Source organism: Drosophila gunungcola, unplaced genomic scaffold (genome assembly GCF_025200985.1).
Source record: "Drosophila gunungcola strain Sukarami unplaced genomic scaffold, Dgunungcola_SK_2 000066F, whole genome shotgun sequence".
Taxonomy (NCBI): Eukaryota; Metazoa; Arthropoda; class Insecta; order Diptera; family Drosophilidae; genus Drosophila; species Drosophila gunungcola.
In genome coordinates, this window is record NW_026453229.1 from 73,108 (window position 1) to 93,616 (window position 20,509).

General features: G+C 43.4%; 3 protein-coding genes across 6 annotated transcripts; 2 read left to right on the forward strand and 1 right to left on the reverse strand.

Annotated features, from left to right (window-relative positions):
- Nucleotides 1-8: 8 nt before the first annotated feature.
- On the forward strand, nucleotides 9-2,275 carry LOC128264357 (uncharacterized). 3 transcript variants are annotated; one of them, XM_052999793.1, is made up of 5 exons: nucleotides 9-65; nucleotides 269-374; nucleotides 593-1,128; nucleotides 1,199-1,997; nucleotides 2,055-2,275. In XM_052999793.1, exons 2-5 carry the CDS (start codon nucleotides 298-300, stop codon nucleotides 2,134-2,136), a joined length of 1,494 nt encoding a protein of 497 aa, XP_052855753.1. In that variant the 5' UTR covers nucleotides 9-65; nucleotides 269-297; the 3' UTR covers nucleotides 2,137-2,275. The 3 variants fall into 3 exon arrangements, with proteins under 3 accessions (XP_052855753.1, XP_052855755.1, XP_052855752.1); XM_052999795.1 differs by having other exon boundaries at nucleotides 24-148; XM_052999792.1 differs by lacking the exon at nucleotides 9-65 and having other exon boundaries at nucleotides 156-374.
- Nucleotides 2,276-2,698: 423 nt separating this feature from the next.
- On the reverse strand, nucleotides 2,699-8,932 carry LOC128264364 (coactosin-like protein). The gene is made up of 3 exons (XM_052999805.1): nucleotides 8,735-8,932; nucleotides 3,050-3,373; nucleotides 2,699-2,975 (listed from the first exon to the last, which is right to left on the reverse strand). The coding sequence occupies exons 1-3, from the start codon at nucleotides 8,783-8,785 to the stop codon at nucleotides 2,859-2,861; spliced, it is 492 nt and encodes a 163-aa protein (XP_052855765.1). The 5' UTR covers nucleotides 8,786-8,932; the 3' UTR covers nucleotides 2,699-2,858.
- Nucleotides 8,933-10,028: 1,096 nt separating this feature from the next.
- Nucleotides 10,029-19,375, forward strand: LOC128264353 (cholecystokinin receptor type A). 2 transcript variants are annotated; one of them, XM_052999785.1, is made up of 6 exons: nucleotides 10,029-10,912; nucleotides 16,798-16,998; nucleotides 17,064-17,351; nucleotides 17,700-17,871; nucleotides 17,933-18,475; nucleotides 19,111-19,375. In XM_052999785.1, the coding sequence occupies exons 1-5, from the start codon at nucleotides 10,297-10,299 to the stop codon at nucleotides 18,444-18,446; spliced, it is 1,791 nt and encodes a 596-aa protein (XP_052855745.1). In that variant the 5' UTR covers nucleotides 10,029-10,296; the 3' UTR covers nucleotides 18,447-18,475; nucleotides 19,111-19,375. The 2 variants fall into 2 exon arrangements, with proteins under 2 accessions (XP_052855745.1, XP_052855744.1); XM_052999784.1 differs by lacking the exon at nucleotides 19,111-19,375 and having other exon boundaries at nucleotides 17,933-18,837.
- Nucleotides 19,376-20,509: the final 1,134 nt, after the last annotated feature.

The window sequence follows — 20,509 nt, forward strand, 5'->3', positions numbered from 1 at the left end:
CTTCTTCATCTCTTTCCAACACTGAAACGCCTGCACTCCCAAAATTTCTTTTTGTTACAAACTAAGTAAGAATTAGTCTTATTTAAATAGTATTTTTTAAAGTTGAATATCTCGAGAAAATTAAAGTAATCATTTGAACAATCAACCGGTAACCAAACAAAAAGCCTACCAACGGCCAAATAAGTCCACGGCACTAACGGGTGTTGCGGCAAAATAAACCACAAACTGAAAAAAATAATAGCGTTTCTATTCTCACGGCGTTGATCAGAACGCGCGTTTCAGCAAAAGGCGGGTACCATGGACATCGAGCTGAGTCTGGACGAGATCATAGAGCGGAAGCGCGGACATGGCGGCCGCCCCATTGACAAGAAATTGTAAGTGTCCCTAAAGCGTCAAAGCGTCCATAACATTCTGGAACGGAGTCAATATGTTGATATTGGAATGGATAAGGAATTCCACTGGAAACTGCGCGTCCTACTGGTTCCAGCTGAATTAACACGGCATTTTTCTTCGTTCTTGGCCAAAGAAAATGACACTTCTTACGGACAGCGTGGTAATTCGAAACTATAAAAAAATGCGTTTTCTATTGCAGCAATGCCAACTACACCAAGCCGCGCCGGCTGCTCAACAAGCCCGCCTTCAAGCCCTCCGGAAGCGGAGGCAGAGGAGTAGGTGGCTCCCAGTCGGATCCGCCCGCACAGCGCTCCTTCGACGCCCGCAACAAGATCATCCAGAAGACACGTGCCAAGATTGCCGACGCCCGGGATCTGCTCAACCAGAGCATGCGCGACTCGGGCATCGATGCCCGCCAGTTGCTGCTGAAGCGGAAGAAGGATCGTCCGCTGGGCCCCACAACCAGTGCCTCCGGAGAGCCACTGCTCACGTCGCGCCATGCCCACGGTTCGGTGCACATGGGCCACTTTGGACAGCGCACCATCACCATGTCGAATCGCCCGGGCGGCACTATTGAAACGGAGTGGGACTCGGACGAGGAGCTCGTGGGTCTAGGTGGTCCCAAGCCAACGGGACTGCGTCGCCAATACACCAATTCAAGGCCCAACCAGCCGGGCAAACCATTTGCACCACGTGGCTATGTTGACCATGACAATATGCAGGACCTCGAGGATGGTAAGCGCGTTGATCTGCAACTGTTTTCATCCTTGCATCCTCATTTCTCTTCCTCTGCCCCTTCCACCAGAGGAGATCACGCGCACACTGCACTTTGGCAACTTCACCAGCCAGCAGCCGCCGCCGCCGCGCTACACCTTCGGTGGCTTCGACCTGAACCGCGACGACGACGTGGAGATGTCCACGGCTCCGCTGAAGAACAACATAGCCAGCGATCCGTTTGCCATCTACGAGGTGGCCCGCAATCGCATCGAGCGTCCATCGCTGCCCACCCCGCTGGTGGTTGGGCGCACGGACACCAGCGAGAAGCTCTTCGAGCGCCGGCAGCGCAACATAGTGAACACCACCAATCTGCCGGAATCGCTGCGTGCCCGTCTGTTTGGCGGTGAGCCGGATCGTCGCGTTTCCCATGGGATCTATGCCAACGAGAACAGGGGAGGAGGACAGGCCTTCGGCTCTGGCGGTGCTCTGGCTGGCGTTGGAGGTGGCGGAGGTGGTGGTGTTGGTGGTGTTGGTGCTGTTGGTGCTGGCGGTGGTGTAGCTCACTCGATGGCCCACCCGATGACCATGCGCCGTTCGCCGCCCACTCTGCCGCTAGGGGCGTCGAACAGCAAGGCCGGCTATCGGCTGTTGGTGAGCAACCTGCACGCCAACGTGACCACTGCTGACATTCGCGAGCTCTTCAGCGACATCGGACCGATGTACGATGCCCATGTGGTGCGCCCCGGCACCGCCGAGGTCATTTACAAGTCCCTCGAACACGCGGAGATGGCCGTGGATGCGTATCACCATCGCGAGTTCGATGACCAGCCGATGCACTGTGTGCTGGTCAATCCGCACTCCTCCCACCGCTCGGCGCACTCCGCCAGGTGAGTTGGCTTAGAGACACTTTCAAAACCCTGTAACTAACGTTTTTTGTTCCGTAGCTCTCGCACCGTGACCACCAATTCGTCCGGTGTGGAGGTGGACATCGATGCGCTCCATTCGGTGCTCTTCAGGGATCGCTAGGAGGCGCCAGGAAACTAGGAAATTTTCCAGCTACCGTAGACACCGTGTTTTCTACACATCCTAATCTATGTTCGTCATCTCTTTAGTATTAAGCTCAACAATTTACACTTTGGGCGCGCTTTTGTTCCCTAGAACTCAATCCAACCGTCGTTTTTTTTTTCTTAAACTAGACAAGTTCAAACCGTTTTTCTTTTTTTTTATTTTTGCAACGATGTAAATCCTGCATTGGACGACTTTGAATCCAAATGAATGGAAAAGAGAGTGAAAAAAAGGAAATATTTGTGTAATCTTTAAGGAGATCCCTATTTCCTATAATTTATATTAAATTGAGAAATTCTGAGCAGATCTGCTTGTTTATCTGTCTACACTGAATGTTAATGTGTAAATCTACCAATACTGAACTTTACCCACATTAAGAGTTACACCCCAGTTTCTAAATTCAATATACTGATTCATAAGGGAAGTAGAGTTTTCTATTCCCCTATCCCACTATTCTTCTATTCCTACTGTTCTCCATAGTGCCAAAATAAGCATTGATTAAAAAGTAAGTGAGAATGGAAAGTAATGTTACAATTGCTTGTATAATATTACATAAAATGTACAGTTTTTAAATTTCATAAAATTAATTCATAATAATTAAAGAGAAAGGATCAGAGTGTTTGGTAAGCGGTTGAGAGATGCAAAAAAAAAAAATGTATATAAAGTAACTTGTAGGCCGTTAGTTAGTTATCCCGGATGCCCGTGCCGTAGTTGGCACCGCCGGCCCGGTTCAACGCCTCCCGGAACAGCTCAATGTCCAGCTCGGCCTCCACGCCCGCCTGCAGTTCCACGGCGAAGTTCTGCAAGGGAATATAGGATTGAGTATGGGATTGGATTGGTTTGGATTGAATGGGATTCCCTGGCCACCACTCACATTAAGCACATCCTTGATCAGCGCCTTGTCCGTGGACATCTTGGCCCGCTGGATGACGCCCACCTCCTGGCCGATCCACGTGAGGAAGATGAACTTCTTGCGTTTGGACATCTCGTCGCCCATCTGGATGCGTATGTAGCCGAAGGCACGTTCCGAGTCGCCGAACTGCTGCCGGAACTCCTCGAAGCACTGGCCGCGTCCATGGACGATGATCTGGGCCCCATCGAACTTGAACACCGCCCACTCGGTGTCCGTGAGATCAGAGCGCACATCCTCGTAGGCCTCGCGGATCGAGTCCTTCTCCAGCGACGTGGCCAGCGGCATCTGTGGGTGGGTAAGGAAGCGATCGATGAGTTATGGGCAGACCAACAGGATTACCATATCCCACCCTCCAAGACGGACAGACGGAAGTCATGCATTCCGCTCCGCCAAAGCGAATCGCCATCGCCCATCGCGCATCGCCTTGGCCAGCGATAATGAACGACCATGAATGTGTTTTATGTACTCAGGCAGCAACCAAGTGCTCTCCATCTATATGAGTCAGATCGGAAATCTTGGGGCTTTCGCTTTCAATTTTATATTTTATTCAATTCAATTCAATTTCATTCGATTCGTTTCGTTTCCGTGTCAGGCAACCACAAAAAGGCTAAAATAAAACACGCCATTGCATCGCCCACTTCCATTACGAAAGCAATTTGTTTCGAAAACAGAGAAGTGCCTATACATATATTTCAAATTAGCAATATCCCAGTAATTTTCTTTCATGAAAACCTTCTGGCAATTACAAACAAGTGTTAAAAACTTTATCCAAATCGATTGTATTTAAATATGTGCATAGATAAGTGTCTATGTTGCATTGTAAAGGGGTTGGTTGCTGTGGATTTTTAACGATTATATCAATTTCATATGCATACCCGCATTTGATATTGTTACAATGTTTGTGATAATCATGTTGAAATGGTAGCCAACGCAAAAGCCTTAAAATTATGAGGGTTCCGGTTGGAAAACCAGGAACTAACAGAATGAATGTTTTTTGGGTAACGAAATAAATAAATAAAAGAGTTTTTATTTTGCCAATGAAATATATAAAATAAAAATATATATAGTTTATTTTTATTTATGTTTCTTTTATTTGCCATAACTTGTATATTATTTCATATGTTTTAAAAAAAAGGTTCTTAAAGAAAAGTGTTCTTTTGGGTTATGAAATAAATAAAATAAAAACATATGAATTTAGATGGTCAAAAAATAAAGATTATATTTTGTTAGTGTTTCATCATGAGTTTTAATATAATAAATAATAATAATAAAGATAGTTTTAGGCTTGATCTTATATCAAGTTAAGTAATAAGTTAATAAATAAATAGAACTGGAAAGTAGGAAAATGTATGATGCATTTTTTTTTTATGAAGAGATCAAATAAAAAAATGTTACTAAGACCCCCAGCTTTAAAACTTGGAAAGCGTGGAAAGGGATCGATGCCCTCGATACAATACTATATATTAAACCTACATATGGGTCGGAAAACGCCCCCCTTTCCAATGCCTTCGTTATCTTATTGTCTTAAGCGGATCGTTGTATTAAAAGCAATTTAAGCGTGACAATTTTCAATCAGTAGCCGACAGAAAACAGGTCAGAGATTTGATAAGTGACTTGGTTTCGGAACGGGATGACAACAAACAAAGAGAACAGCAGCCATAACTGGCCACAAAAACGCGCGGGTTTGAAGCCAGGAACAACTGTCTCGACACAAATAAAAATAGACATTGAAGCTGGACCAGAAGATACAGATACATTTACAGCTGCAGATGGAGATGGAGATACAATTAGAAATACAGATACAGATAGAGATACAGATACAGATACAGATACAGATAGAGATAGAGATCGGGTTGGAGTCCGCTCCATAATGCGTTCAATGACCGGAGAGTACGGCGTCTGGTGAGAAAAATCAATTAGAAAAGCGACCGTCGGTTGCCGAAAATCTCTAAAGCCAAACAATTAAAGCCCAAAAGATGATGATTCGGGCGACGACTTTCACAATTTGGGAACTTGGCTATGTCAACTATATAACCACATAGAACTATGGAGCAACTCGGAGCAGCTCCCGTTTCGTGGCTCTGAATTAATTAGTCAAAAGCAATGCGGACGCGAGAACTGTGCCAAAAAGTAATATGCAAAATAAAAGAGCGGATGGTCGACGGAGAAGAAACCGTTGCAGCAAATGACCAAGTCCGACCAAGTGAAATCTCCAAAAAGCCCCTCAGATAGTAGATACTGTATGTAGGTGCTCCTGTGGCCCCCCTCCTGTATGTGTGTTGTACGTGAGCCAATTTGTTGGCTAAAATTAGCTGAAATTAAGTTTCCAACCGATAAGCTTGATAACGGGCGCACCATCAGCACACCAGCACACCAGTACACCAGTACACCAGTACACTAGCCATATCTCTGCTATTCTGGGGACAACGACAAACATGGCAAATTAGATCACACCATCTGTCGGTGGGACGACGACTGCACCCTGAAGATCCGTACGGATTGGCCTGGGATGGCCACAGTTGTGGCCCTGGCCATGGCTGAGATAAGCGAAGAGCCACACTGCTCGAAATTGAAGTATAATGGAAAGTTTATGGACCCAGAACCCAGCCCATACTGTGGAGTAAATCTGGGGCTCGGTTGTTTGGCTGTTCCAATTTTACACACCATAAAAATCCACTAGACGTTGGCTTGGCTCACTTAGTCATTGGCAAAAGGGGTTTGTTTTCAGCGTTAAAAGGGACTAATTCCAAGGAAAACTCAGGTGAGTCATGTTCTAGAGATCTATAAACTGTATCACTGCCACCAAGATTGAGTCAGTCAGCTGATAACCTTGTTTCAATATCGGGTATTTGTTTTTTTTTTTTTTTTAAATATGATAAACGACTATATTCCCAACTTATTAGCCACCTTCTCAGCAGGAAAGCCATCTGCCAGCCAGCTCAGTCGACTGAATTGGCATGCGACCATGTCCGATAGCTACGCAATGAGCCATATATGCCCATATGTGCATCCATACAGCACATTGCATTGCATCGCATATATATTATACATATACATTATATATCCATCAATACTTCATTGCCAGTATGGGGCTAAAACTTCAGCTAAACGTAGCCAAGCATAATACAACTGCGAATAAAAATTGCAAACGAAAACGAAACTGAAACTGAATCCCCGAGCCAGGTGCTCAAAACTGATTTGCCGTGTAATTCATATGTCGATACCCTTGCCGAAGGTATCAAAGTTCTGGGAAATGCATTGCAAACATTGAGTTGAGGTATTTTTAATCAAAATTAAGTCACACTTGGTAAAGCAATTATCCTAAATACAAAAGTATGGTATAGAAAAAATCAAAAAGAAATAGCTAAGGTTTAAAAAATCGAGCAGCTTTATCTACCCTTTTACGCTATTATCTTTTGCTGTGCGCAATGCATCATAATATTGTGCGGTAATATGTCAAAATAACTTTGATTGTTAGCTCATAAACCAAATAAAGCAACTAATGAGGTATGAACCATCAAAGTTAGAGCATTCGGTTGGTCTTCACTGCTCTTTTTTTTTGTTGTTGTTTCGCTTTAGTTATGTACTCGTATATATTGCACATGTGGAATGAAATTGTTTTATGTTGACTAATGAATTTCAGATAAGAGACAGGAAAAATTCCAACTAATGCGATTGAATCAGGGGGCAACACAAAAAAAAAGGAAAAGGAAAAAGAAAAGAAGAAGAAGGAAATAAAGGAGAGGCGATGCAGATACAGTATCTGCATAATGCGGGGAGATATTTTTGGCTGAAAACAGTGACCAAGCGACTGACTCACAGATGCTTTAAATCAAAAGGGGTAATTAGAAAATAACCAATAAATGGCTTCGTATCGGTTAATAACCGCTTCGCCTTGGCCAGACCGAAAAAAAAACAAAAAAACAATAACGATGTAGTGACAAATTGCCAGTTGTCGCAGTTGGCGCAGTCGCAATGACGTACGCTACGGGTCTGGGACCGCCGATATGTCAATGCCTGCTGCTGCTGCGGGTGTTCTTTTTTCTTTTTTATTATTTTTTTTTTTCTTTGTTATTTTTATTTTTTTTTTCTTTTTTTTTAGTTTTAAATACCGATTTGCCTCTCCACAACGCAGGAAACAAAGGAGCAAACTGTTTTGTCGCTGCTCACGCCCCAGTCGGCGTCGGATTTTGAAAAAAAAAATGGAGGGGGAGGCTTTTGAATGAGTGATTCATACCGCCCGAAGGTGACCACTCGGGGTTTGGATGACCAAAATTGGCGCGCCAGGAAGTTGAGGGTGTGTATGTTGCCTACTTCAAGTCCTACCACCTTCAAAAGCCATGGCTCCCACTAACAAATAACCGAGGGAGATTAGGTTTACGAACCGAACTGAAGTGCACATAAAGTCACATGAATTGGCGAGATCAGGTGAAACACAAAGATAAAGCGCTGCAATTGCTTTATGTCTTATTTCCCCCGACTGTTTTTGTCCGCTGAACTGAACGCCGTAATCTTGGGGGGGGAAAAGTATACGTGTTTGCCAGGGAGACGAAGTGGCCGCAAATACCACAGGGCAACGGTGCTGGGTATCGATGGTGTCGGGCAACAAGTGCACCGCACTAACGCACTTGAACTTGATATGCATCGAGTGCGTCGAAGGCGTCGGAGTCGCCCCCGCAATCACCATCTCCATCTCCATCTGCATCGGCATCTTTATCCGCCCCCGCAGTTGTTTTTAAGTTGAGATGATGTCTCTTAAATAAAAAAAAAACAACCCTGCCCCTTCTGCCCCCCATCCATTTCTGGCCCTGCTCCTCTGGGCCGGTTCTTGTGGAGTCGCCGGCCAGCCAATGTCAGAGTTATTTACAGACACTCACGCATGCCCAGAGAGAGATACACACACGCCTGGGCTCCAGCAACTCCAGTCTGTCTCTGTACACAGAGAAAAAAGGATGAGGCATTTTCTATACCAAAAGTTGTCCTTATAGGCTGAGGCCCGAGTTCAATTCCATTGCTGGTCATTGAGTTTTTTTATATTATTTCAGTTTCAGGTAATTCATTTTATTTAATATACCAAGAAATGATTCTATAGGGTAAAGTCCGAGTTCAATCTGGCCACCAGTTATTGAATTTTTTATAATTTTTAGATTTTAAATAACGTAGACAATTAAAAGTCCCAAAATATGACCCAATGGGGTATAGCACAAGCTAAATCCCACCCTTGCTCCTTGTATATTATTTTCATTTTTAAGATTCTTAAATGTTTCAGTTAATTGTTAAGACAAATATTTTTAAAAGGTTAAATTTGAAGGTAATAAATTATAGGGACCATTAGCAATCAAAAGGTTTCAACAAATACGTATAAGATAAAACGAATGGTATGATCTGATGATCCATTTGTTTTACCTATTTACATATTTTCTTTCTGTGTATTTGAAGAGATCTCTCTGGCCGGCTCTCCCAGTCTCCCTGGCTCTCTGACTGCCCCCATCCAATCTTTTATAATTCTTAATTTTCGGTCGTCCCCTGCCTGTATACACACACATTTCGTGGACCCTGGAGCAGGACCCATACCATACCATACCATACCATACTATACCATACTTATATACCCATACCCATACCCATACCCACCCCACTACTCACCCTTCTCGGCTTGCTCTCCACCATTTGCTCGACCTCAATGCCGTCCGACATGCTGGTGTTCGGGGTTCTGTGTTCTGTGATCAGAGTTTGGAGTTCTGGATGTGGATGTGCAACTGGGATGCTCTAAGATCTTCGGATCGCGAGTGGAGTCTCGTAGGAAGAGGAGGCGTTTGGCGGATTATAAGGGGGGGAAACGGCGTAAGTGGTAGTCCGGCGGGGTGGTGGCAAAGTGGCAAAGTGGCAGAGTGACAAAACAACGAAAACAAAAATACACAGCGCCAAAAATCGAAAAAAAAAACAAGCACAAAGACAGGGGGGAAACGGAACCAGCACAGTTCCAGATATCAGAGCAGCCGCTGAACTTCGTCCGACCACCACGAGTTGTATCTCACGAATGCGGCTTTGCCGGCGTCTGCAACTCCAACGAAGTGGCGACCGCCGAACGTCGAAGTCGACGGCGCAGTCGCTGTGGGTGCGAGCGAGAGGTAGCTGATAAAAATCCAGAAGGCGCGACAGGGACAGCTGAATGGGGAGCGAGCGAGAGAGGGAGGGCGAAACTGCGACGACGTCGCCGCATTTGGATTTATTTTCAGTTTCATTTTCAGTGCAGGCCATTCCCGGGAGCGCCAAAAAAAGCCAGATATTTGGCTAGTGTTTTATTCATACACACAAAGAAAGTTTGGGTATGATATGCTGGTTTTGTCATTTTATATGATGGCTTGATTGGGGTCACCAAACCTTAAGTTTGGTAATCATAACTTGGCCAAAAAAGAATCGAGATTGTTGGAACGTTATACACCCCGCATCTCAGCTCATCGAGTGCAATCATCATACTTCCAACCTGTATCGTGTAACTTAAAAATATCAAAATACCCGAATCTATACCCGAATCTATCTCAGCAAGCGTTTAACTGTAAGGCTATATACCCCAAGTACATGCAACGCATGGAATTAGCACAGAACATTTGTACAAATAGCAAACCGCGTTATCCGGGAAGAGTGTTTTTTTTTTTTTTTTTTTTTTGATTTGGATTTAACTGGCGTAGGAATGCGGCTGAATCAATGATTAGCTGGAGCGTGGGCTTGGCAGCGGCAGAAGCATGGGCATAGGCACATGCACAGGCAGAGGCAGAGGCAGAGGCAGAGGCAGAGGCTAAGTTGCAGCCAGCAACATGCTGCTGGCCACAAGTTGCCGAGTTTGGTGAGTTTGCGCCACTCGCCACCCGACACTCACCCACGCAACATGTTGCGGCATCTGCGGATGCCTCCGCCAGTCGTCAGTTGCCCACGACGCGTTACTCGCAACGGTAGCAGGCAAGCCATCTCCTGCCAGCCGCCACCTTGGGTCCTTCGAAACCCACGAATCCTACGAATCCGCGGACTCCTCGGAGCAATCCTCGCCAGCCTGCGCGCAAGCGTCGCCGGTTTTCAACTTCAATTAAGTTACTTTATTTACTAGTGATTAGTTGAAAGTGTTTTTTTTTTTTTTTTTTTTTTTTTGGGTGATCCAAAGTTGGGACATGACAGACTGATTGGTAGGGGTACCGGCTCCCAATTCCGGGATGTTTAGCCAAGAGGAGGGGGACCAGGTGGACCAGGCGGCCAATGCCATTTCGGCTGCCTACCGGGCACTGCTCGACTACTATGCCAATGCACCCAGTGCCTCGGGTCACATAGTGTCCCTCACTGTGGGACAACCATACAACGATACTGGATTTGGATCTGGATCTGTATCTGGATCTGGATATGGATACAGTGGCTTAAGCAATAGCACTCCCTATGCCGAGGACTATTTTGCCACCCAGCAACTGGAAAGCGAGCTGGTCACCGAGGCGGCCAACCTCTACTTCGGCACCAGTTTCAGTTCCGTACCCAGTCCAAGTGCAAGTCCAAGTCCCAGCTCCAGCTCCAGCTCCACCAGCACCACTGGGATGCCCGTCTGGCTGATCCCCAGCTACAGCGTGATCCTGCTCTTCGCTGTGCTGGGCAACCTGCTGGTCATCTCCACTCTTGTCCAGAACCGTCGCATGCGCACCATCACCAACGTTTTCCTGCTCAACCTGGCCATCTCGGACATGCTGCTCGGAGTGCTCTGCATGCCGGTGACCCTGGTGGGCACCCTGCTCCGCCACTTCATCTTCGGCGAGTTCCTCTGCAAGCTCTTCCAGTTCTCGCAAGGTGAGTTCTGGCCCCCTTCCCCAATCCCCGCCAGCGTTAAACGCGCTTAAGGCGCTGGGCTTATGTAACGACCTGTTCCTCTGGAGCACGCTTATATTTGCTTACACACAAAAAGAAAAAACTAGTAAAATCAAGCATTTAATAGTTGATTTATTTCGTAGTTCAAATCAAGAAAGTGACATAGGCTCATTTGATGAAAAGCCATATCTTGTAACCTTACTACAAGTGTAAAAAATCAAAACAGAAAAAAAACCCAAAAAAATATATTCTTTAATTTCCGGTTTCTATCAAATAAAAAAACCTTACATAGAGCTTAAATAGGTAATCTACAATTCAGAGTGGTACTTTTTTAAACAACAATATATGTACATTAAAAACAAATCAAATAATCATAACTTTCGCAAGAAATAGGCCAACAAAATATTTGCACCAAAAAGTAAAACAAAATTATACAAATTTCATAAAATAGAAAAGTAACCATTGTTCCATGTTAATTTTACATATTTTTTTTTGGCGTGTTGTTGGCCCAATTATTGAGCCCCCATCTTCTCCCAACTCTGGTCTTCAATTAGCCGAAATTACTAATATATAAGTTACGACTCCTGTTTATGTCGCATGAGGATTCGTGGATTCGGGGGTTCCTGGATTTTTTTTTTTTGTGGGGCGGGAATCGAGCTCGGTTCCATGTTAGGTGGAGCATTAAAATAATTTTTTACGATTATCGTCGCATGTGTATCGTTTTATTGGCTCTGTCCTAGGGGGAGCTCATAAAAAAGGCCGCAGGAGAACAACAACAAGTTGGTAGGGGGATGGGTACACATTGTCCTGGTTACCCCTTTTCTTTTCGGTGGCCTATTGTATAGCTTTGTGTTGTGCGTGTCGCATTTTCCTGGAAAATAACCAACCTAGTAACGCTCATCACCCACATAAATTCAAATCATAATATTGACGAAGTGCGGACAGGATAGGATACTTTGCATTCAAAAGAGACTTTGATTACGGCCATTACATAACATAACTTCAAATCAGATACGTTGGTAGGACAACAGTTGGACGTGATTAAAAAGACATTTGCAACAGGATATTTTGATGGTAGATGGAGGCGTATTTACAGGCAACAGACAATTAAATGGCCTTTGAAAGCCGTTGGGCAGCTCCACCGCATTGTTTATGTTTATAGGGAAGGCGCATTAGCATCAAGTCCTCTTCATATATATAGTATATGTATATACATATATAGTATAGAGTGTTTTAGGAAATTTTACTTACGCACTGCAAACAAGAAATTGTGGACCATTGCGTAATGTGTAAACTTCCGAGCTCAATGTAATTCTGCACAGCATGGGATGTAGATGTAGATGTGGATGTGGATGTGGCTCTCGAATGGCAAAGGCAACTATGGAATGGAGAAAAAATGTTAACGCAAATGCGTAGCATACTTGGCTGGGCAATTTAAGGCGCAAAAAGCGTAGCATACTTTTGCGCCCAATCGCCACAGTCACAGGCTGGAAATTGAATAACCATTTCCATAGCCACCACAAGGAGGTACTTTTTTTTTTAGCGATGGCAGAGCACTGGTACCCACTGGGGAACATGCAACATGCTGGGGTCGTAGGCGTGGCAAAGCGTGTGCAATTAAAGGTGGAACAAAGCACAACACAACAGAACGGAACAGTGCACAACACAGAATGGTATAGTATGGCATAGTGTAGTTTAGTACAGTATAGTATAGTATAGTACCCGTATCCTAATGGCACCCGGTACCCTTGGGACATGTGGGCCACCAAGTAAACGAGAGTCATTGGGCCGCAAACGATGCGTGGGCATCACTTTTCCGTACCTTTTCTTAAATTGCTGTGCTTAAAAGTCATGGTGGCTTGAGGACAATGTCACATCTACATAAGGTCCGCCTTTAAAGTGGTCCGCTTCGCAATCAGAGCTGCATGTTTTTTATATAAGAATATTTCTAATTCTATATTATTTTAATTCAATGAAACATTAGAGTTTGTGTCTAACACAATTCTAACATCAAAATAAATAAATGAAAACATAAAATATTTACAACCAAATAATAAATGTCATGAAGCAAAATCCAAGTAGATTTCCAATAAAAATATTTATTTATATAAAATAAGCTTTCAAATATGTCTTCTTGAATAGAAGACATTGTCCTTTTCCGTTGTTCCAAATAATGCAATTTTCCTCTCCTTTATTGTCCTGATTTTCCAGTTAGTTAGTCGACAGCACTGTTTGGAACAGTTGTCAGAGGCAATAACATCTGTAAATACTTAAACGAGTTGAAGTTTAACTTCTGGCCAGGACCCATTTGCTATATCAAGGGCGATCGGCAAGGAATACAGATGTATACATATTGGTTTAGCTTGAAGGTGGGGTCACAAAAAGGACACTGGCTGGCCACGTTCACCCCCGAATCGGAGTCAAATTTAATGTTAAGAGCAAAAACCAATTTCGGCGCAACTCGTTGTTTTTATTTTTATGTTTGCCTCAATTTGTGGCCGGTTCACAGGAAACATGTGTTCGACAGCAGTTTTTGTGTACAAAATGCAAAAAGTGTCGTGCGAGCATACGGCATGTGTACAGAAAATAGTGGGCCTCCAGCTGGCCACCTGTCCGCAAAAAGTGTTTGCTGGCCGAAAAGAAAAAATGGGTGGGGTGCCTCCTTATGTCCGGGCCAGCCTGCACCATTTGCCTGATGAGTTTTTAGCCAAGCGGCAAGGGACTCCTGCTCCGTAGTTGGCTAATTTGTCTGATCTGGCACAGGGATGAGTGTTTTCCATGAACAAGGCAGAGAAAACTCCGTTTGGCCTTTGGGCTATGTCTAAAACTTACTGCCTCCACTTTGTCGCTTTCAACGGCTTTGTTGGGGAAAACTTTGCCGCTTCCTTTGGGATTTGTTAAGCATGAAGTTTTTTAATTAATGCACATTTGGCTGCGGCAACAACTTTCATGCCATGTGCACGTGAAGTGGCCCGCAGAGCGGCAAAGATTCGGAATGAATCACTTGAAAACAATATTAATATCACTGAGCTGTTCGCTCGGCTGAATCTGCTCCAGACATGTGAAATTGGACTAAGAAAATGAAATTCTCCAGGATGGGGCTTAGCTAAGTTCAGCCGCCCAACCGCCCAACCGCCCAACCACCTATCCACTTTGGAGTACTTAATTCGATAAAAAGCAAGCGCCGGGCGTTTTACCAACTTTGTTTCTCTTTCAACTTAAATAGAATTTTGGGCAAACTCTGATTTCGTTTTTCGGCAAACTTTGCCATTGACAGACTTTTCAGATAGACCCCCCTTTAGACCATCATTTCACGTGTGGAAATCCCCGCATTAAAACGAATGCATTCGTGAGTAGCCTGAATCATTGAATTTAAATGAGTTTCGCCTTTAACTTGTTAATTAATTCGCTGACAGCGTGCACAATTTGCAAGGGAAATTTGTATGCCCTTTACTCGAAATTGAGCGTTTAAACACCAGGACTCACTTTTCGGTCGGAGTGTGGTCATGTCACAGCCCCGAAATTTCTGCCGTACATTTTTCCGCCTGTCACTCCTCCATCAGCGACCGCATCTGGTTGTCAGTCATTCGAAATGGCGCCATACTAATTTAAAGACTTGGCGGGGAGGGGAATTTAAAATTTACGTAGGCGATTTGAGTTATTGTGGGCGGATTTGTTACATCCCCTAAAGAAGCACTCAATCTGCCAAGTCGAGCGACAGGTGACAGAAGACCGACGACAGGAAGCTGGATCGCCTGCAGCCATCATCACTGAAGCAGCTTCCTTTTTCAAGTGACAAGCACGAAATCGTCCTCTGCACCAGTGTACTATAAATATACGCGTCTCCATATTTACTCCACTGCAATACTTGGTCAAAGCAACATTTTGCGGTCTTGTCAATGTTTTTGCACACCGAAAAAAAAGTATTTTAAAATGTTAAAAACTAATTATACAAATTTAATTTACTTATAAGTTTAAGCGTTCCTTTTTATATAATTGAAAATATGTACCTATCAAGAAATGAAATACAAATTTTTAGTTTTTTATTTTCTTTTTAAAGGAAATATATTAAACAAATTGAAAATTTGTACCTTTAACATTATTTCACAAATATTTATCTTGTAATTTTTATGTATATATTATCTCGTCAAGGATATACCAGCTTTTTTGGCAGCTGGTTGAATTGAAAGAAATTATACTTCTCAAAATAGTTCAAGTATTTAGCTATTAAGCCTTAATAACAATAACCAATTCCATTTGACAACGAATACGGCTTTGTTAAAGAAGGGAAAACCTATTGACTGAATACGTGGGGAAAAAGCCCTGTTACCAGAAATGAAGACAAGAGTATAAGAATATTTTTTGGTGAGTGTGCCCCTTTTATTTGCGGCAATCAAATTTTATCACCCAACTGACGCTTATAAATTCCGGCCTGTCAGAGTCGCATATTTATGCGGGGCTCGGGGACTGCGAGTCGTATGCGTAATATGCTCAACACGTCTGGTCCCCTCGTTCCACATCCTCATTCCCCACGTCCTTTTTCTGGCCTTAAAGGCGTGCTGCTGCCCGTTCTCCGCACAAATCAAATTCAATCAGTTGCCAAAAGAAAACCAGCTCGGACGTGAGCAGGGGGGTGGCATTGAATTCAATTTGGGTTCGTCATTTGCCGTCAGTTTTGCATTTGCCAATTGAATTACGCACTCAATGGAGGGGTATGTGAAGTATGCCAGCCCAGGCAAAGCTCTTGCGGATTGTATTGGCATCTTCAAATGATTTAGTTGGCGAGACGTTTCGCGGCAGGCGGCAAATCAATCAAAATGCTTACCAGAAAAGCCTCAAAGTTGACTAGAAATCTGAATTTGTGTTGTTTATTTTAAGGTAAAAGCGTGCAAATCCAAGTATATCTGGCTTTATGTGTTACACACTGACGTTAATCGAAAGTACATTGCAATTTCAGGGGGTTAAGTCAACCAATCCGCAAGTCAATTGTGGCAAGGCTCTTTGGGGTGGACCTTAGTTGGATCAATAAAAAAATAGATTTTAGTTCCTGACATTTCATTAAGCTTTCACAGTTTTTTAACTAATATATCTTATACATCTACAGAATTTTCAGAAATCCATCACTATATTTTGGAACCAAATTTAATGGATATTTTATCATAGTTAAATTGGTCTTCTATGGCAAACTGATTTTATTTTATAAGATTTAAAATTTGCAAATTTTAATTTTTAAAATTTAATTAACAGTTTGTTTTTTTTTTTTTGAATATGAGATACAAAATCTTGCACTTCAGAAGTATAATTACTTAGTATATCAGTTATCTATGTACATATCTATTATTTTAAAAAACAAAAATATTTTCTTGTAGAGGTTAACCCTATTGCACTTGCATATACAAACGCACTTGTTTACGCATCATACCATTAATACTTGCCAGTTGAAATCACACCCAGAGGACCTTTAAATGTGGGTGTAAATTGCTTTATGATAGGGTATACCCTAATAGATATATATATATATATATATATATATATATTTATATATAAGTATATATATATATATATATATAGTAGATGGTAGAACATGAGAAGCAGACTGGGCAGGAAGAAAGGGAGTGCCGAGGGAATTGTTTAATTGCTGTTTCCGCAAATTGCATCGTGTTGTGTTTGCCACACTCTCCAGCCGAGGAACGCAGAAGTGTGGAGGTGGGCCACTTGTCTGGTCTTAATATGCAAATTGTGTAATTAAAATGCAACGAGTGCGGGTGCAAGGACTTGCTAATGAAGGCGATTTGACGTGAAGCTTGTCTGAGTGTTTTCCTTGTTCCTTATCCTGTTTTTTTTTTTCTATTTATATGTTCTTTTAGCCGCCTCAGTGGCCGTTTCTTCGTGGACCTTGGTGGCCATCTCCTGCGAGCGCTACTATGCCATATGCCATCCGCTCCGCTCCAGATCCTGGCAGACGATCAGCCACGCCTACAAGATAATCGGATTCATATGGCTGGGCGGCATCCTGTGCATGACTCCCATAGCGATCTTCAGTCAATTGTTACCCACCAGTCGACCAGGTGAGCTCTTAGGCTGGGCAACCTTAGAATTAAAATTGTTGTTATCCTGTAACCCCCATTTATAGGCTACTGTAAGTGCCGCGAAACCTGGCCAGACCAAGGGTACGAGCTCTGCTACACCATCCTGCTGGACTTCCTGCTGCTCGTCCTGCCGCTGCTGGTGCTCTGCGTGGCCTACATCCTGATCACAAGGACCCTCTACGTGGGCATGGCCAAGAATAATGGAAGGATTCTGCAGCAGTCGGCGCCCGCAGTTGGTGGAAATGGAGGAGGAGGAGGTGGTGCAACCACTCCCGGCACAAGTGGCAGTAACAACTGCATCCTCGTCCTGACCGCCACCGCAGTCTTTAATGGTGGGTCTTTTGCTATTATCCTTGGACTTTCCTTGCCATGTCTTTGCAGAGGGTGTTTTAATGTCATTCATAAGTTGGCAGTGAAAAAAATATACTTATATTATATTCATGTATTCTGAACCAGCATATCTTTGTCCGTTTGTTCGCTTGTCCGTTTGCTATCTGAATGAAACCTTCGTTGTTTTCAAATTTTAACCAACATACTCCAAGATACCATTTTATAATTTTAGTTTTAGTTGTAATCGTTCCTGTTTACGATCAAAAAATTCTGCAATACTTTCTAAGAAAACTTGAGCTTACCTAAATTTGCTTACTTTCTGGTTTTAAATCCCATCAACCACAAAACAGAGAATAGTAACAACAACAATGGGAATGCAGAGGGCTCCACGAATACAGCAACGACAACTTTGACAACGAGAGCGGCGGCACCAACTGTGATCACCACCACGACCACGACCACGGTGACGCTGGCCAAGACCTCCTCGCCAAGCATCCGTGTCCACGATGCGGCCCTTCGCAGGTGAAGAGCCTGGATCAGTCCCAATTCCGGACTGCCAATGACCATGCCTTTTCATCCGCAGATCCAACGAGGCCAAGACTCTGGAGAGCAAGAAGCGGGTGGTCAAGATGCTGTTCGTCCTGGTGCTGGAGTTCTTCATCTGCTGGACCCCACTGTACGTGATCAACACGATGAGCATGCTGATTGGGCCGGTGATGTACCAGTACGTGGACTACACGGCCATCAGTTTCCTGCAGCTGCTGGCCTACTCCTCCAGCTGCTGTAATCCGATCACCTACTGCTTCATGAACGCCAGCTTCCGACGGGCCTTTGTGGACACCTTCAAGGGTCTGCCCTGGCGTCGCGGCGGAGGAGGAGGAGGTGGTGCGGGTGCTGGTGCCGGTGCCGGAGGACTCTCCGTCAGCCAGGCGGCTGGCTATCCGACCTATCCGAATGCCACCAACATCAGTCTCAATCCCGGCCTGGCCATGGGTAAGGGCACCTGGCGGACGCGGTCGCGCCACGAGTTCCTCAATTCGGTGGTGCACACTACAAACGCCGCCGCCGCCACCTCCACCGACAGTCCTCAGCTATAACCTGTAAAGGATTCACCAAGGTTCACCATGTAAATATGTACCATATACACGAATTGTGTTTCACGGGAAACATGCATTTTTTTTTTACCTACTTGTGATTATCATCGTACTCGTAATTGTTTTAATTGAACTTCCTAAGGTTGCCGCAAATAAACAGAGTCAAAACTTAAAGAGTTTCGCTGGTTGTATAACTATGTACTTTGTACCATAAACGAAATGTGTGTTTTTGCTACTTACTTGTGATTATGAACTTCCTTGGGAAGCCACAAACAAGAACATAGTCAAAACTTATAATGTTTTGCTGGTTAAGGCTGGAGTGTTTATTCTGGAGGTTAAGTGGTTGTGTACCATAAACTAAGTGAGTGTATTTGTAACCTAGTTCTGATGATAATTATAAGTCTATCGGTGTTTCAATTAAACTTCCTAAGGTTGCCGCCATTAAACAGAGTCAAAACTTAAAGAGTTTCACTGGTTAAGGCTGGAATGTCTTATCTGGAGGTTAAGGTAAATGCAGTTCGTTTCAACAGAGCAAAACTTATATAGTTTCGCTGATTAAGGGATACTGGAGGTTAAGTGGATCTTGCTCAAGGCTTTGCCATCCACTCCACTTAAAGTGCTTTTCCACTCGCAATTTATAGGGCTCAAGTGTGTATTTTAATTGCAGGCTGGACGACAGCACCGAAAAGGCGACAGTCAAGATGAGCACAAGCCGCTTATGTCCTGGCCACCCGCTCGTAATTATGGAACTGCCCTGCATGGGGAGGTGGTCTCGGTTCGACGCCTTCTCGAGTACTCACTGAGTACAAACTGAGTCGACAATTAAGGCCCAAAACCACCAAAAAAGAAAGTGTTGGCCATCATGATGGTTATTTAAAAGTGAACTTACTGGCGAACCTTTTTGTCCCTTACAGGGAAAAACTGTCCTTTTAGTAATCCCCCACCTAATGAGTAGTAAATTTGGTTGCTAATAGCAGTAACCATTTTACCCTATATATAAACATTTTTTTTATTAAGTTACCCTTATTTAACTAAATAATATCTGAAGTTTCCTTAAATTTGTTTGTATTTATTTATTTTATGTTTTTAGCATAACAAGTTTGATAGCTTATAAATTGTAATGCTAGTCAAGATTTATTAAAATATTCTAACATTCTAGTAATACAACCACTGGTAAAAAAACTTAGTAAATCCAAATATTAGTACTCAATTTAAATTTAATTTTCATCCATTGCTGCTTAGATTTATTTCAAATATGAAAATGGTTAGTAAAATATGCTTAAATATAAAATAACAGTGTACAAAGATTTTTTAATACCAACTGACAACTAGATTTTTATAGACACTTAAAGCTAACTTCGATATTTCTTTTTATAATTATTAAGTTGCTCTTTTTAGCCAATTAAGTTAACAAACAATTAAAATAAGCTTTTGATTTCAGTTCCTTTAACACTTAGATACAAGTTCATCAAATTCTTTCTTATTTATATTATTTAAATTGCATTTTCCTTATATTATAGTTGCTCTTTTAAAATGTTCCTAATTAAGACAGAGATACGAAATGGACTTCCTAATTAATATCGCATTAAGCAGAGACGTGCGTTAGTATATTCCGGCCAATTTCTCATGATGAAAAGCTGGCAGCCAAGCTAAGAAATTGGCCGAAAACGTAGGCGAAGAGTAATGAAGCGTGGCGAAAAGCTGCAATTTGTTTTATTCATGCACATAACTTTAACTTTGGCAAGGCAAATGTGCACTGACAGTCGGCCAAAGTGCCGTCGTATGCAGAAAAGTCCCCCCAAAGACGACTTCTGCCCATTGCCCCCCCCCCCCAACTTCCCCATCCGCTCTCGTGAAATCCGGATGGCCCCGAAGTTCCGGAAGATGTATGGCCCTAAACGAGCTGTTGTCAGCCAAGTCGTAGGAAATCTGCTTTGGGTTTTTGGGTAATTTAATTTATGGCAAAGGCTGGCTGGCTGGTCTGGCCCGCCAGCCCAGAAAACATGCGAGACACATCCTTATAATCAAGGCGCATCCCTACAAATGTCCAGCCGAACGACTCGAAT